Source organism: Platalea leucorodia (assembly GCF_965183815.1).
Source record: "Platalea leucorodia genome assembly, chromosome: 4".
In the NCBI taxonomy this organism is placed as follows: domain Eukaryota; kingdom Metazoa; phylum Chordata; class Aves; order Pelecaniformes; family Threskiornithidae; genus Platalea; species Platalea leucorodia.
In genome coordinates, this window is record NC_138826.1 from 70,384,135 (window position 1) to 70,401,700 (window position 17,566).

The 17,566-nt window shown below is 53.4% G+C and overlaps 1 protein-coding gene across 11 annotated transcripts; it reads right to left on the reverse strand.

Annotated features, from left to right (window-relative positions):
• Positions 1-1,226: 1,226 nt before the first annotated feature.
• On the reverse strand, positions 1,227-17,543 carry LGALS2 (galectin 2). Of its 11 annotated transcripts, none has more exons than XM_082310316.1 (9): positions 17,211-17,462; positions 14,527-14,597; positions 10,147-10,248; positions 9,778-9,915; positions 7,717-7,935; positions 5,854-6,095; positions 2,934-3,016; positions 2,483-2,642; positions 1,227-1,384 (listed from the first exon to the last, which is right to left on the reverse strand). In XM_082310316.1, exons 6-9 carry the CDS (start codon positions 6,040-6,042, stop codon positions 1,238-1,240), a joined length of 579 nt encoding a protein of 192 aa, XP_082166442.1. In that variant the 5' UTR covers positions 6,043-6,095; positions 7,717-7,935; positions 9,778-9,915; positions 10,147-10,248; positions 14,527-14,597; positions 17,211-17,462; the 3' UTR covers positions 1,227-1,237. The 11 variants fall into 11 exon arrangements, with proteins under 11 accessions (XP_082166442.1, XP_082166441.1, XP_082166436.1 ...); XM_082310315.1 differs by having other exon boundaries at positions 10,108-10,248; XM_082310310.1 differs by lacking the exon at positions 10,147-10,248 and adding an exon at positions 16,799-16,977.
• Positions 17,544-17,566: the final 23 nt, after the last annotated feature.

Here is a 17,566-nt window from a genome sequence, read left to right on the forward strand (position 1 = left end):
ATTTTCCAGCTCCTCTGGGATCCCTGGATTAACTAGCCTGGTACTTTGCCACTCACCATGGCTAACACGCAAAGCAACCTCCTATGCCCCTGACCCCGCATAGCACACAGGAGGGTGCAAAGCTTCCTCTCCACCCAGCAACAATTCATTTGCAGCCTGAAGCAGATCGGTACCCTTCCCAAAGCTGGCTTGGCTACAGCCCTTCCAGCCCATCAGGCATCCTCTGCCCATGCGCTCAGGCAGCAGCGAGTCCAGTGATTTGGGCAGCGAGGAAGTGGAGAGGGAGGGCAGCGGTGCTCCCACCTTACCTTGGACCCGGCTCTCTGTAAGATGCTCTTCTACTCTGCTCTCCTCCCACCCAGCCTAAAGTGCCCTGATGTTTGCTGTAGGTCTCAGTTAAGGCTGATGAGACACTTTTTAATTAGAGCAGCAGCATCTGATAATCAGCACTAATTGCTTGTAGTCCCATGCGAGGGACACAGAGTGGGAGGTGCTGAGCCACATAACCCAGCCCAGACCCTGTCCTCCCACCCCACTGCCTTCCCCTGCCTCACTTTCACTGAGTAGGGTTCGGTGTGGAAATGTCAGAGTAATGGGTAACCCAGCTGGAATGCGCCAGCGAATCAGGGAAGTGAGATAAGGGGGAAAGTTGGAGCAGACAACTCCTTATCACTAGCAGGAATGCTGGCTCAGGGGCACACGTGTGCTGCCTTCCCCGTGCCACCGCTCCTGCGGGAGGGCAAGGTACCCCTTCCTCCTGCCCGCTGGCCTTGAGAGCAGCCAAGAGGAACCTGTCAAACCCATGCCCTGAGGTTCCCAAACCTAACATTTAATTATTTGCTTTTGTGGCATCGAATGCCACATCGCTCATGTCAACGCTTTTCTTGCCCTCCCTCCCTCCCTCCCAAGGACTGGGGTGCAGGAAGAAATGGTGCATTGTGAGGAGATTGCACAACCATTCCCCAAGCAATCACATAGTGTCCTCCTCCCGAACCCCACCTACAGCCTGCTTTGCTCTACCTACCATCTGTTCAACCCCACATCCTGGTCTGGCCTGGAAAAGCACCTGACTTTATCTGGGAGCTATTTCCATCCAACAAGGACTCCTTTCCTCTTGATGGAAAAACCTTGGGCTTTATTGGTGTCTCGCACAGTGCCACAGAGCCAGAGATCTCTCAGAAGCCAAAGCAGCTGGAGCAACTGCTTGGGTTTTTATTAGAGTGAGGAAGCAGCTCCATCAATCCAGCTTGAAGGAGGTGACCCTGAAGCCTCCCTTGACACTCATGTAGCAGATCTTGCTGTAGCTGTGCCGGTTGGGGAACTCCACTTCATGGCCATCTGGTAGTTTCACTCGGAATTTGTCTTCCAGCATTTCAATGATGATCTGGAAGAAGAGAAGGGAGGAAGGGCAGGAATTGGGGACAAGGAGGAGATGAGGAGGTGAGCATCCAGGCGAAAGGCCTGACTGTGAGGGTCAGACCTGGTCCCTACAGCCTTAAGCAAGGTGCTGGGGGTTGAGCTGAGGGTAATTCAGGAAATGAGCAGTTGATATCAAGGGTCTGATCTGGTATCTAGACTATGACCTGGGGACAGGATCTCTCCTGGGGCTATTTCAGATATTCAGATTGTAAACTCGGAGCAGTTAAACCCAGGTGTGTCTTTATACATCACATGGCTTAGATCTGCTCTGAACAAGGCAGAATAAACCTGACACCCCAATGCCTTCAGCAGCTCACTGGTACCTGGTAAAAAGAGCTTCGCTGATAAACACGCACAAGCAGACAGGATGAGAACGCATCACTGATCATTGCAAATTAAAGGGATCGTTCCTCAAAGCCACCACCTCGCCATCCCTTCCCCAAGAGCCAGCCATGACTGAGGAAACACACTTCCTCTCCACAGCAATAGGAACAGGACTGCTCCTAAATGCAGCCCCGTTAACGTCTTGGGACATCAGATGGGGTGAGACCTCAGCTAGGACAGCATCCCCGGCAGGAGGAGAGGGAGGACAGATTGGCAGTGTGGATCCAGAAGTAGTGAGGACAGAAGAGCTGAGGGAGATGTTTTTGGACATTGCTCCAAACTCTGGGTTGCCTTAGAGCCTGTGTTTGCATAGGAGGGAATTAGGGAAAGAAATAAGGTAGACAGCAGTAAGATCCTGCTTCTTGGAGACCCCCTTTACCTTCATACGTGCCCCTGATGCACTCACCTGCTGGGCAGGTATGGGAGGCAGGGAGCACTTACAAAGCCTGAGACAGACAGGGCTCACACAAAGTTCCCAGAGGAAGCGTTGGGGTTTTGAAGGAGGAGTGGAAATGGCAATCAGGACCAAAAACCCAGAGGATGAGGATAAGGGGCTGTTGGGAGGGAGCAGGAGGCACTGGATGGGACTGGGAGGGCTAGGGTACAGGAATCTGCTAACCAGGGGCTTCCCCCCACCACACACACACCCCACAACCCCATGCCAGCACAGACCCCTCACCTTAATAGTGGAGCCCTTGGAAAAACAGAGGTGGTTATCACGATGCTCTGCCTGCCAGGCACTGGAGCACCTGGAGTTGCAGACGATGACAGACTCATCGAAGCGAGGATTGAAGTGAAGTGCCAGATCCGAGGACTTACAGCCAAGATTGATGCTGAACCTGTGGGTGAACAGGAGGAAGGTCAGCCACACGGGCAGGAGAGGGTCTTGGAAGACCTGAGATACAACACACGGCTCTGCACCCAATTCCTCCATCAGCGTTGCAGGTGCTTAATGCCCCCCATTTCCTCATTCTGCTCGGGAACTGGGGGAGTTTGCACAGTGGTGGCGTAGGGGCTCCCCTAACACTGAGCTATGCTCATGCTTTTTGTACCTGGCAACCTTGGAAAACCGCCTCCCTCTGCAGCCCACCTTCAGTCCTGGCAAGTCAAGGTGGTTTCTTTGTACTTACCTGTCAGCATCATCAGATACCTTGCCCTTGACCTTCAGGGTGTCCCCAGTCTTCATATCCAGGTTGAAGATTTCAAATTTTTCCTAAGGGAGAGAGAAAAATAGCCTGTGGGGCTCCTTCAGCCATTCCTCCTCTGCCACCACAAGTGAGAGGGTGCTGCTTGGATAAGGTGCCCCAGCCAGGAGAAGATCTACTGCTCTCAGCTGGTGTTCCTCTCATGGCCAAAACCCCTCCATGCTGGAGGTCTTGCATGGGCTTCTCACTCAGTGAGGGAAGAGTGGCCTGAATGAAGCCAGCAAGCGAGAAAAGACATCAGAGAGAGAGGAGATGGAAACAGGCTTGTCCTCAGCAGAAGGAAAGGAGAACATGACAACAGAGGTACAAAGAGGGTTAAAGCAGAGGGGGACAATCCAGGGTTTGGTGGGCAGCATTGCCTGCAGCCCAAGAAATGCAAGTGGTGAGAGCGGAGGTGGCTGTGGCTTGCCGGTCCCTCATTCAGCCTTGCTGAGCTAGGAACCCTGGGTGATGGAGGAGAGGAGCAGCAGCCCTTACAGCCATCTTCCTCAGAGGGCAGAGTAACCAGGCAGGAAGCCACCAGCAGTTTAGCTCAGAAACACTTCGCACGGAAGACTTTACATTGCTAAACTTCACTGTGGCTTACACATTAACAGCATCCCCGCCTCTGCAAGGCTCCACTGACTGCTATTAAGCCAGGAGACTTTGATCCAAAGAAATAGCTTCCCTATGTACACTTCCTCTTATTATGGACTTCAGGAGATTTAACCAATTCCCAGCCTCCTCGGTGGGCTCCCAGTGGAGGGACCACCACACACAGCCCTTAGGGGTGCTACTCCAGCCACCACATAGGACAAGCGTCTTCCCAGCTGGCCATGGAGGTGTGACCACTGTGTTCACTTCTTTTCTGCGTGTAACAGCTCAGCCAAAAGAAGCATCCCAGCTTCTTCTGTTTGTGGCAGGAGGCAGCCCGCAAAAGCCATACCAGCACACCAAAATGGTCCCCACCATCCCTCCCCACAGTGCTCTGAGGAAGGGCTCCAAGGGGCTCAGAGGTAGGAATGACATGAGTGGCTCCTTCCCTTCTCGTGGCTCTAGATTCAGCCCCAGCTGCGTGCATTGCACTAGCAATACATGGGAGCTCTCTGCAACCTCCCACCCAAGCTTCATTGAAACCCAGACCTTTTAGCTTGAGGAGCCATGCACATCAGGTTCAATAGCCTCATCCTCCCTGACCCTGAGACACAGGAATGTTGTCCTCACAGGGGAGCATCACCCCTCCTGTCTTCTTCCCAGGTAAGAGCTACGAGTCAGTAGACAGCGTCCCAGATTTGGTTGAACAAATTGGTGGTGTTTTGCCAGACTCCAGAAGTCAGTGGGAAAGCGAGAGGGAGGAGGAGGCCAAGGCTCAGGATACCAGCAGTCCCTCAGCCTTCCCTCCCAAGCCCTGCTGAGAGCAGCTGAGTGCAGTCATCCTGCTGGTGCACAGCCAGCTGGGAGACAGCTTCTGCCCTACCCCAAAACCTCCTGAAGCAAGCAGAGGTAAGTGCTGATAAGCACTCCTTCCCTGAAGATCTTTCCTATCAACAGGGGGTCATAAAGCCCAGCAGGCTTGGGAAATTTGTTTGAGGTCACTGAAGCTGTTGGTGAAACCTCCCAGGGCTGAGGGTGGAGCCAGCGGGAGGAGGTGCTGGGGATGGTGATTTCTGGCATTGGGTCAGTTTCCCATCATGCTGCTGTGTCCCACCTGCGCACACCTTCACGTCACCTTGCTCCCCAGCAGCCATCCCAGGGAGAACAGAGAGCCCAGAGCCCTCCTCTCAAAGTACTGGAGCATCCCACTGGCTATGAGAGGTTTCTCTTTCCAGCAGCTCACATTGTCCCTTTGCAAGGACAAGGACAGTACAAAGACACTGTTCACATAGCCACCGTCAGGGTTAGTTATCTGAACTCACTTGAAGCCAGCAGGGAGAAACAAACACTGCTAGGGCTCAAGAGATTACATCTGAAGACAGACCCTAAACTTGGTCAGGATAATCCTGTCCTACATGGCTGGTCAAGGTGACACAGGAATGTTGTGGCAGAGACAAGGCTCAGGTCCTGGGCCAGCAACATAGAGGAGCCTTCCCTCCACTTCCAGCACAGACCAGACAGAAACATTGGTCTCACTGGGATTTATCCACCAATCCCACTGGCAGAGTGTGAGGCTGCCCAGGAGGGAGAGCAGCATGTGTCCGAGGGATGGGAAAAATGACCCGTGCAGAGAGTTATGTGCGGAGCTGCAAGTACCACAGATGTGAGAATATGCAGGGAGGGAGACAGGCAGGAAAGAGGCACGAGCTGCTTAGAGAGGGGCCGTGAGATTTTATCGAGATAACATTAACCCCCCTCCTACAATGCTCAGCAGGGGCATTCACCCCCCTTTTATTTGCCACTGGGAACAATAGTGGGAAACCAGGCAGCAACTCTGCCAGCTCTGGCGACTTCCTTTGTCTGCAGAGCTGAGCCTCCGCATGGTCAGACACCAGCCCTGTGTAGATCGCCTCTCTCATGCAGGGGTACGTGCTCCCCACATAGGAAGGGGCTGGGACTTTAGGGACCCCAGAAGAGGCAAAAATCCTCCAGTGCAATTGGAGGTGGTGATTGGGGTGATGAAAGGAGGGTGAAAGGGGCAGGCTGATACTTTCCTGCAGACACTGCAAAGCAGAAAGCCTGGGGAAATGGTGATATGATGGGAATGTAAATCCCAAAGAAAGAGGAAATCCGGCTAAAGGGCATCTGCAAAGGAGGTGGAGGGTCTGTGCAGTGAGGAAAATACAAGCAATGGTTGTGGAAGCTGGCAGCCACTGGTGCAAGGGATCCAGGAACCCTTCACCCCTAGAGAGATGATCCTGTAACAGAGTACCTGCCTGGGAGCACTTCTCCAGGGCCCCATATAGATGTTCATCCTGGCCAGAGGGCAGTTGGTCTGTACTGGTGTGGGATGCCCATGTTCACACCGCTGGCACTGGGGGAGGCTTTGCTGCATTCCCAGAGGGTGCCTTGGGACAGCAGAGACCCGACAAGCAGTCACTGGTGCAAGGTTGGGGGCCATGCCTGACCCAAGGGCAAGGCAAGCTTCCAACAGGAAGCAGGCAGGCTGCAATTCTGCATGGAGAAAACAAAACAACAAAAAAAACATATTTTAAGGAGGGAAGAGACCACTGCAACCACGTCAGCTTTCAGCCAGAAGGGTGGTAGGGCAGGTCCTCTGCTGAATGCTTTCAACCCAAGAAATGTGGCAGCTCCATTTGCAGAGGTCCCATAAGGTAGGTTTTGGGGTTAACAGCCCTTCCCAGCCTTCCTGCTAGTCCTAAGGAGATCTCAGGCCACCAGGAGCACTCATGGGATCTCAAGACCCTCAGGGTGGGTCCAGACAGCAGGACCTCATGTACCATAGCCTAGAGGTGCCACCACTACCACAGGGCACCCACACAGCTGTTGAGAACAGACTGAATGCCACCCTCCCCAGCAGGCTGCCAAGATCCTCAGCAGCATCATTGCTGGCAGCAGTATTTATTTTCTTTTCTTACTTGGGCAGGAGATAAGACAGCTAGGTGTGAAGCCCTGAGGAAAACCACAGGATTCCCCACTTCCCAGCCAAGATAGCCGAACCGCCCTAGCTATGAAAGGTTTCTCAGGGCCTTTTGTGGCAGGGGGCAGCCCGCAAAATCCACACCAGCACACCAAAATGGTCCCCACCAGCCCTCCCAATGGTGCTCTGAGAAAGGGCTTCAGGGGCTCAGAGGACAGGGCAACCAACATGTCCTCTCTAGACGGCATGAGCTATGAATAGTCCCTCACAGGAGTGACATGGGACTTCACCAGACATGGTGCTCAGCCCAGAAGGGAAGAGGGAGAGAAGGGAAGGCAATGTGGCCATGCTGGCTGCGGGAATGCTTCAAACCAAGCCCTGTGAGAAGAGACAAGAGATCCCGTTAGCACCCTAACGAAAGGCTGTGGTTTCGGCTTGGCGCTAATTAGTGGCACCGGAGGAGGACACTGGGGGGGAAAAAGGCGCCTGTCCCATTTTGCACTCAATGCACCAGGGAGCCCGTGCTGTGGACCAGGCATCGGCATCTGCTCAAGGCAAAGGGAGTTGGAGAGAGCAACCGTGCATTCTTTCTCGGAGTAGCAGCTGCTCACTCTGCTATTATTTCCTACTGCTTCATATAATTTGTACTCCACAGAAAGCTATTGTCCCTTTCCACTGGCTATTTATTTCCTTGAATAGCCTCTGGGGAAGGATTTCAGTGCAGGAGTAAAGAAAAAAGAAAAACTCCACACAATAAATATTGAGCGGTGACCTGATTTAAACCGTGTTCTCTAACCTCATCTGGGCCCTGGTTGCGGTTCCTCCCGCCAGTTGCAATTAAGCCATGTTTCTGACTTGGTTTCCCCCTCTTATGAACCTAGTGGGGAATGCTCCCTGCCTTAGAGGGCTGTGGGGTGGATTTCAAGAAGCTGACCTCTGGATTTTCAGAGGCCAGGGCTCAGGACAGGACAAAGGAGAGGCTTCCATCACCTCCTGATGGAGCTGCTCAGTCCTTCTCCTGCCAGTCACAAAAATTCCCAGATAGGTTAGATGGGACCGGTTTCCCCTGTAGTCGAGAGGTGTTGGTTTCCCTCTCAGCAGATAGTGCTGCAACCTTCACCCAACCGATCCCTAAGTTCTGAAAGTCAGCCAGCTTCCTAACAGAGGAGGATGGAGAGAACAAAAAGTACTTACCTCAGCCAAACACTGAGGTAAGCAGGAGACTGGATAAGCAGGTCTGTGGATCTGGAGGGCGTGTACAGGAGAGGATTGTCCAGGAGATGCAGGAGAAGCCAAGGCAATGATGAGCGCAAGGAAACTGGTGTCCATGAGCACTAACCTCCTGCCTAAGAGGTTAACCAGAGTGGGATGGGTCCTCTACAGAAGGCATTGAAGTCTCTCCATTCAGATCAACTAAAATGGGAAGGAACAAAGGACTGGAGGTGAATCTCCTGCCACTCCTCATGCCCCAGCTCCCTGACAGTGCATCATCCGGAGCCCCTGTGGGAAGTATGGAAGTAGCGTCCATGCTCTGAACCTGGGGGCAAGGGATTAGAGGCCTTCAGCCTCTGGTAGGCTCTCCACCAGCATCACCCATCCTCATCTGTAGGGTGCAATTTCTCTTCCTTAGGATGTGGGGAATAAGGAGGAGGAAGGACAAAGCTAGCTGAAAAGCTAAAATGTGGAAAAAACCCACCTTTCTTCAGGGCTAGGGGCAGCAGTGCAGGGAACCTGCCCCAAGCAGTGAAGCAGACAGAGAGCACAGGGGAGGGGTGTAGCCTCAGACTCCATCTCTCTCCCTGCCCTATCAGAAAGGCAGTGGTGCCACAGTGGCTGGCATCTCCCATCTCCACAGGGAGCTCAAATGCGCTCTGATGGATGGCTTCCATCCACAGGGCCAAGTTATGTCCTTATAACTTTGCAGAGGGCATCTTTCTCAGGCAGCTCTGAAGTCTGTGGCAACACTTTTGTGTACTATGAGTTGTGCACAGAGAGGGGAGGAAGGTGGTTCATGTGCATGGGAGCTGGCTCATAAGGCATCAGGGCCATTTCATCCACCCAAGCAGCCAGACGAGTCACGTCTTATGGGTCCTCAGCTTGCCCAAGGGGCAGGAGAACGAACTGAACCGGCAGAGGGTGGGAAAGGGAGGTCAGAGGACTGATTACATGCCACCCAGTTCAGTTTCCAGCCTTCATTTCTCTAATTCTTTCCCTCATGGGGGCATGCCAGGAATGTGGGTTGTGGGAAAGGCTTTCAAAAACATGCCTGGAGATAAAAATGCACTTGTATTGAAAGCTTCCCTACTGGCAAAGCAAAGATGCATAGAAGGCTCATGGCTTCCCCCTCTCCGGGACTTTTTGGATCTCCCAGCTTTACCCAGACTTGCTGGATGAGATATTATTAGCTTAATGGGAAAAGGATCTTTCAAGGAGCTTTCCACAAAGGATCAGCTTCATGAGGTCTTACGCTCCACTTGCATCTTGCACCAAAAGATTGAGATCTCCAACAGCTTTATCTTAGCATTGAGTAAGGAAGATGGCAGCCCCCTCATCTTGCACATGGGGAAATTGAGGCACAGATACCCAAGTTCACATCCAAAAAAACCTCCTCTTGTTTAGATTCTCATCTTAAAGCTCCCATGGACAGATTTAAAAAAAAAAAAAAAAAAAAAAAATCCAGCTTTGCAATCCTGTCCTAGAAGGTAAAAGGAAGCTGGGCTCCCTTGGCTAATGCAGCTCAAGTATCAGAGATCCTGATCTCTCACCACACCATCTACTATCATGGTTGGACTCGATGATTTCAGAGCTCCTTTCCAACCTTAATGATTCTATGATTCCATGAGTAGAAGGTACTGAGGCATTCAGTGCCTCTAAAAAAAAATTATCCCTTGGGTGGGTCCAATTAAGTCTGAAAACAAGAGGCATTCAAAATGAACTGACACCTTCCAACAGTGGAAGCCAGGGGACTTCCGAGATGCCCCAAGCCCAACTCCCCTGACTTCAAGGGGACCATTTCCCACAAGAAAGACAGAGTGAGGCCAGCTGGCTGGAACTCGAATAAGCAAAAACGAAATGCAGCATTGCACCATACACAAAACGTCCATGGGGACCGCCCTCCATTGAGCTCCGAGAAGCCATCCCGGATTCAGCCCCACAGGACAGTAAGGGCAGGCAGCGAGAGTGACTGCCGAGTCCCCGCATGCAGCAGTCCATCCCGCACAGGGAGAACAAGGCTGCTGGCACTGCGTGACTTGCTTTGAGTGTGTTTCTCACGGGCTCCAGTTCTGAGCACAGGCGGGTTGGATGACTCTGAGGACTTGCAGGAATCCTTCAGACAAGCAGAATCCGTCTGAGTCACACGCACAAGGCGTGATGCCAAGGGTGGCTCATCCACTGGAAAAAAAAAAAAAAAAAGAAAGAGAAAGAAATGCTAAGGGAGAAATAGCAAGTTTTGAAAAGCCACAAGAATTAACAGCTCATGGGCTGGAAAGAAGGGGAGCAAAAAAACCAGCTCTGCTCTCCCATGCTCACGTTACTAAAGCCAAGTATCCCTCATCCCCGCCGGGAAGCAGCAAGCCACCTTACCACCCATCAGCTTTGAGAGGGTCTGAAGGGGTGACCCACCCTGGATCTAAGGCCATGGCTGAGGTCTGCAGAGGAAGGGGTTGTCAAGTCAAAACTATCTGTTGCTCCAAAATCAGCTTCAACAAACTCCCTTTGATAGCCCTGCAAAATGAAACAGTAAAAACCAAACCAGATGGAAATGGGAAAGAAAAGCTGCCAAAAAAAAGGGAATCCAAATCCCGAAATGACTGACTCAGTGCGGGAAATGGGCATCTAAAGAGGGAACGGCAGGCATCTGAAGGAGACCTAAGAAAAGACCAGGCCCACACAACCGACTCTCCCTGTTCCTCTCCTCCCGCTTCCAGAGGGAAGGGCCAGAAATACATGAACCCATGGACCTTCAGAGAGAGCCACAGGGAAAAGAGCTGAGCCTGACCTGCTCCAGGAACTCCAAGGGCAACCAAAGTGCAGAGGAGGTCCCAACTCTCACCATCAGGAGCAGTGCTAAATTACTTTTTTTGTGCTTCCCAGTGAGAAGCTACAGCCACAGCCTTGCTTAGAGTTGCCACCGGGGTGAAGAAGCTTTCGAAGCCAACACCTGAGCCTGCTGGGTCACAGCGCTGCCCAGAGATGTTTCATCTCCACACGGTACCGCAGGGAGCAGGGCAGCAGCTGCTTTGCCTTGCTGGGACACCTCGTCTCCCTTTCCAGCACCATACTGGGCACTAAGGGACGCCCCGTGCATTTGAGGACACCCTGTTTTGCCAATCAGTCCCATATGGGCATCCTGTCCCTCCTCTGGACTGCTCCTGTGAGCCTCTACTCCTGTTTCTGACCCATCCCACGTAACCAGTAGTACATAAGCCCTCACTTGACCACAGTGGATGTACTGGATGTACTGGATGCAACAGCAGTTGCGCTAGGCTGTTTGTTCTCTCTGGCTCTCCTTCCCTTCCCTCCAGTTTGTGCCTCTTCCTGCTGTCCTTATTTTCCCCATCACTGGCAACACACCCGGGCCAGAACCTGGCTGTGTCTCTCTGGCTGCCCCCAGGTTTGTTCGTGCTGCTCCCTCCGAGAGCCCCCCAGCAGCAAAGCAGACACCCAGCTTTAAATGCAGTCAGATTCCTGGATGCTCTTGCTCCCAAGAGGGGAAAAGGGTATTACAAACTAAATGCTTTGAACACGACTCACACCAGACAAATCTTATCATATCCCAGGCTGAATAGCCCCAAACACCGTTGCCATTCGCTGCGCAACAAACAGGCTTGCCAAGCCAGGAGACCCGATAAGAACAATGCAAGGAGGACTGGTGGCTGCAACTGCCAGGCAAGTTCCCACCCGCACGCACGCAGATAGCTTATCTCTTCTGTCAAGATGGGACACGCATCAACGTCTGCTGCACAACAGCAGGGAAAAAGCTAGTGGAGACCTGCTCTCTGGTCCTGAACGTGCACGTAGCACTCCTTACAACACCGTCCCTGAGGAACATCTCTATTACTCACTCAGTCTCATTAGGAAAGGGGTGGGAATCTTTCCTGAACAGCTCCGGCAGAGACACAGCTCCCCAGGGACCTGGCTCAGGATGAGCTGAAGAGTGCCTAGCACCTGCTCTGGGCATCAGCAAGCGGCTGGCCAGCTGCAGGAGCAGCACGGCAGCTAGGGGACGGCTGGAGGGAAGAGGTCTCATAGCCCACTTTTAAGCCACGCTGTGACACTGTTGCTTTTAACCCCATCAACTCCCACCACACATCCTTCTCACGAAATTCAGCCAGAGTGCCGCTATGGGGAGGCAAGCCGCTCAAGATGCAAAGCTACTCTGTGCGAGGAGGGAGGTGGAAAGAGGAGCAGCCTCTGCTGGGAGCATCTCCTTCTGCAGAGAGGAGAGGGAGTCGGGCTGCAAATTGGGGACGGCAAAGGTGCAACGTGGTTGCAGTGAGACCCAGAACACAGACACTGCCTTCAAAATGCCCGCTGGGCTAAGGGGAACAGCAGCGTGCCGCTTGGACACAGCCCCTCCAGGCAGAGACAAGGCAGAGGCTGTTTGGATGCACCCAGAGGTGTGCACCTGATCCTTGGGGGACTCATCTGTCAGCAGCACATCAAATGGGGGGATACGCGAGCTCTGTCCCCATTCTGCTCCCTGGGTTCCCGCACCTGATGTAATTTGGGGTGGCAGGGGAAACAGGACAGAGTTGTGCGCACATGGGAAGCCCTTGCAGAATTGTGTGCTCCGTGGGCAACATGATGGGCTCCTCGTTCTGCCTGCCCAAGGCAAGAGGGCCAGAGGGGCAAATCCAATGTGTCTGTGCGCCCAGGCTTGTCTGATCCCCTGCATCCAGGAGCTGGCCCCCACACCCCCATGACCTCATGCACTCGGGCAACGTTTCCTCATAGCATCTCTCCCACTCCACAAGACAGGAGGTCAAACGCAGCCAGTGATCCAGAGCACGGGGTGTAGGACACCGAGTCACAACCCTGTGTTCAGCTGTGCCCAGCAGACAGAGCATTTCCCGGTTTCAGTCTGGTGTACGCACTCCCACCCCACACACTCACCTAGAACCTGTTGCGTGACATTTCCCATCTTCAGAGAGGGAAAAAGTGGAAAATTAGGGGGTAAATCTGCAGGCTGCAGGGGACTGCACTTTAAAAGCCTGCCTTCAGAGGGACCTGGGCTTGCAGGGTGTAGCTGTTTCGCTCTTGGCCCCAAAAGCAAGGAGCAGGGCACAGCTCCCATCCACGGGTTAAACACTCAGCAACACCAAGGCTCTGTTGGGAACAGTCCCCAGCCCTCCCTGTCCCCCAGCCATGCCAGGCCTGGGCGCTGCGGCACTGCTAGCTGGCACAGCCCAAAACCACGCCAGGGAGGGTGCTAACAACCGCACGGCATGAGCCATCATGCCGAGGCAGTGCTCAGGCCTGGCCCTGCTCCTGTTGCATTTACTAAGACAGACAAAGCCAGAGGGACCAGAAAGGAGCCTACGAAAGGCCACGTCCACCCTCGGGAAATCTGCGTGTGCAGACTCTGCGTCTCCCTCCTCCTCCTCCTCCTCCTGGGTCACAGTTTTCTTTTTATTCCTAACCCCATGTCTGCCATGCCCCAGCACTGGGTTCACTCCGCCCTGCTGCTCCTCGCCACTGCCAAAAGCGGGGCTGAAGCTGGCTGCGGTGCCAAGCGGCAGAGGCCGAGCAGCCAGGCTGGAGGGAGAGAGCCGCCGGACTGCCTCCTCCTGCCATTTCACAGTCTGGACTTAAGCCAGCGCTGAAGTTTCCTAGGGAACCTGAGGCAGCTGCAGCCAAAGCAGGATCGCTGGCAATGGGGGATTTTCAAGCCCGGGCCAAAAACTGTCTATTCAAGCTCACCAGCTGCCAAACCTAAGCCAGCTGCACAGCCGAGAGCACGTGCGTTCAGTGCCCGGGCACCCTGCGGCGGGAATGCCTCCTCCCTGTGCCGCGTTGTAAAAGAGAGGCTGCACACGGCTGCGTCTCTGAGCTCCCCGGGCGACTGCTACGCTAAACATCCCCAGCAAACGCTTCACTAAGTCACACTTCGTTGTCGCCGCAATGCAGGGATGTATTCATCATCCAGGCTTGGGGATTTGCTGCAGTTAGGCTCCCTGATTTGCTCCAGGATGCCTAGTTTTGTGTCGCTGATTTCAGCTCGGATCATGCTTGGACGCCTGTGAAAAATGCCTTTTGCCATAGGATTCCTTCTCCTTTTCCCTCCTGCTGTTCTTAGAGCCAAACTGTATCTCAGCAAAATCCAGGCTATTAAACCACTTTTTTCCTCAATACTTGTGCTTTCTAATGATGCCCCGTCCATCTGCTAGCGGTAACACAGCAAGTCAGGGTTAGAGTGAGAACAGGTGAATCTGTTCACCTTTTCAAGTGCCGCTCTCGACACCTGAATCCCGAGTGCACTGTATCGGTAGCGGATCTGTTCCAGTCCGGAGTTGATCTCACCAGCTGTACGGCGAATGACTTCATCGAGGCTCCCCCTTGCGGGCTCGGGGCCTTCGATGCTCGCTTCAGCCCCATAAATGTAAGCAGCACTCTCTAACCTGGCAGGTCTTCCTCTCTCTGCCCTGTTTTTGGCTTACCCAGATACATAGCCTATCAGCCCCCAAGCCATGGCTATGACTACGGCTGCCATCCTGTTGGTATTCTTTCATCTTTGCCTGCTGCCGATGCTGTTCCTCAGCAGCAAGAGCGTTCCCGTGTCCTCAGAGCATTCCCTGACTGTCCCGGACTCTCTTGGGAAGGCGCTATCGGCAACAGCAAATCCCGCTAAGCCTTCCCCAGGGGGTAACAAGGCACTGCCAGTCCCTACACTGGCCCGGAGGGCACTGCCGCCCACTCGGTCGAGGGATCAAGACACCCCCCGAGTTGCCCAGTCTGGCAGGAGGGCTCGAACACAAGGAAGCAGCAAGCTGCACAGCTCACCTCTAACCCTGGTATTTGCTTCTCTCGCTTGTTTGTCTTGCTGAGCCGGTTGCTCTAATGACAGAACCAACCTGGAAAAGAAATTTAGTATACAGAGGTCAAGGCAATTCCCCAAAGGAAGCAAGTGCAATTATCCCCATGCTAACGACCAGGGAAACTGAGGCAGCTGAGCTTAGATATGCATTTCCCTGAGCCTTGCCCCGAGACATGTTTAATTGCAGAGATCTAACCAGCAGGTTTTCTGATCCTTTATCCAGCATCCTGTTTCCTCATTCTGCTCCTGTAGTTGTAGAAGGATGCCTTTGATCACTGGGGACAGGTCTTCCTACAGCGAAAAGGGAAACGCTGAAAGAAATGGAAGGGAGCAATCCTGGTGGATGACTGCATACCACAAGAAAGTGCTGCATATGAAAGGGAAGGAGACATTTCCTATTAGATTAAAGGAGCTCAAACCTGCTCTCCCTCTAGAGAAGTATGCAACTCTATACTTGCCTCTCTAATTGCAACCCTCTGCTGGGAAAGGTGCTCAGAAGTATTGCGAAAGGAAGGAGATTAGCCAAGGTCAGGGAATAGCAGGGCTGCAAATCCAGAGGATTGCGTAAGAGGTGCGTGATCTGAGGTGATGTCAGGAGAGGTGCTGCCAGCCCTGTTCTAAAAGAAAGTAGCAGAGGTAAAACTGAGCCAAAAACCCAGGAACTGGCTGTTGCAGTAAGGCAGAGCAGGAAACAAGAAAAGGGAACAAAGGACCATGGTACCGAGCAGCTTCAGGAAAGTGAAGGTCTCTGGCAGAATGCCTTGCCAAGGCAAGAGGAATGCGACAGGGGACAGGGAACCTCACGTCACAGGCCAGAGCCAACAACTCAGCAGGAAGCGCACAAAAGCTCTCGCTGCCGCACACAAGCGCATCTGAAAAACACCGCAGGGCTCGCATAAACACACAAGGCAGAAAAACCAAACAAACGTTGGGACAGAGCGAGGGCGACAGGGCAGTTCTGGCTGGCTGAAGACGACCTGGTGGGTGGAAAACCCCTCTCCCAGGCAACTCGGCTGCTCCTGCAAGGCTGCCTTCCTTTCCCGACTGAGCGGGACTTAGTCTGTTTTGCGATTCACCTCAACTGTACAGGCAGCAGCAATAGCATTTCCTAAGCCCTGGTTGATCAGGCAAGACCTCTCCTGCCTGCTGCTGCCCTCTGTGGGACAGCCTGCTGCAGGGCCTGCCAAACCTGGCATCTCGCACCCCTCTGCCAGCACAAGCTTTCCTTTCGCCAGCACGCCAACTACCCAGGCCTCCGGCTCGCGCGTAATCACTTTCCTCTGCAACTGGCAACGAGCTAATTATAGCGCCAGTACTTTCATTCTGGAGCGGTGTCAATTACAACACGGAGCGTCTCACTCCATCCAAACCTAGTTTGGGATTCCAGCTGTCAGTAAAAACACATCGAGGGACAGGAGAAAGGTTTTTCTTTACACGTCATCTAACCACTGTTACAGAGGGTGAAACTCAGACTCAGATCTCTTTTTTTGTTGCACTTAGGGTCCTTGTTATATAGAAAGCAGATGTAACCAAAGGGGAGACTCCTAAATCTATGAGAAATAAAAGCAAGGTTTGAAAGGCTGCTGCTGACACAACTGTTATGCATGAGTTCACTTGCCATTGTTTGCAACCAGCTGAAAAGAGGTGCAGCCTTCCATTTGTCCTGGACTTGCTAACCACTGGGTGTTGCCAAAGAAAAGAAAATAAACACTCTCCACGCTCAGACGGATCGAAACCTGAGCAAAAGGGGGCTGTGAAGCACCAGGCTGAAAAACCACTCCTTTGGAGGCATCGCTTTGTGGGTTGGAGAGAAGAGATGCGTGCCTTCTACACAGATCGTACATGACCTAGAAGAGTAATATCTAGGCCTCGGTCTCCTAAAGATGACTTAAGGATTCTCAGAAAAATCAAAGAGGCATCAGTGACAGGCAAGGTTGACTCACAGGACTAAAATAACTCATGTAAAACGTGCCTGAACACAGCAGAGGGAAGGATGTAGCAATTTGCTATGAAAGGCACTTAAAAAAGGCTTTGTGATGCAAGGCTGTAACAGTTAAAAAAAGAATTACATTAAAGTACCAAAAGGTACCTTTTAACGGCCAAAAAGTCCCCCCCAAAACAATGGCCATACATATGGAAAAGACATTAGGTGTGACATCAGGGCAGTTCCCTCGCCTGCCACCTGCGGGATTAGCTCTGTAAATGAGTAACCCAGCACAGGACCGCTCTGACTCAGACCTCCCAGGCGCTTCAAGGCTGACCAGGCTGTATCCCATGTTCGCTCTTATCGCGGAGGCTCCGGCAGGGCCAGGGCCGGCCCCAGCGGGCGGCTTTGAGCACCGCCGCTGATGCGTCGCGCCAGGGGCTTCTTCAAACAGGCGGAGGCCTACGCTCCCTGAACGTCACCGGGCTGGCACCTTCCACCGGCATTATTGGGGGAAAAAAAAAAAAAAAAAAAGAAAACAGCAAAAGGAATAAGTCACCGGAGGGACACAGACACACTGCTCCCAGACCACTGCAGCAGAGAGAAAACAAGCCATGTTAAATGACACAGTTAGGGCTGGCCTGGATTACCAGAGCCGCAGGGGGAAAGAGAACGAATGGAGTTTATATTCCTGGAGCCCTCAGTTATTTCCAGGCCTTCACCAACCTCTCCCCCCCTCCCCCCGCCGCCTCAGCCACTCAGCAGGCGGGAGGAGGCCGGGCCGGGCCCTGCCGGGAGCAGACCGGCAGCTGTTTAAAGATGAGTCCCACCAGGGCAGGGCAGGGCAGGCCGCTGACGAGCACGTATAGCGCCTCCCGGAGCGCCCCGCGCCCCCCGCCGCCCCCCGCCCCGGAGGCCGGAGGAGCGGCGCCTGCGCCGGAGCCGCCGGGCTCGGTGTCCTTTGAAAGGACACGCGGCGCCCCCGCGAGGCGGAAGTGCCCTTTCTCCGCACCGGAAGTGGCCTCACCTGCCAGCACAAGGGTTCTTCCGGGAAGGGCTGGGTCGGCTTGTTTCCGCGTAGC

What these genes read in the sequence shown, in the direction of transcription:
- LGALS2 (XM_082310312.1), bottom strand. Translation starts at nt 6,042, where the DNA reads ATGGCCCCCAACCTTGCACCAGTGACTGCTTGTCGGGTCTCTGCTGTC. An exon ending in GGAGAAGTGCTCCCAGGCAG is followed by an intron (nt 3,017 to 5,853) that starts GTACTCTGTTAC and finishes TCTCTCCCTTAG; the next exon opens with GAAAAATTTGAAATCTTCAA. An exon ending in CCAAGGGCTCCACTATTAAG is followed by an intron (nt 1,385 to 2,482) that starts GTGAGGGGTCTG and finishes CTCTTCTTCCAG; the next exon opens with ATCATCATTGAAATGCTGGA.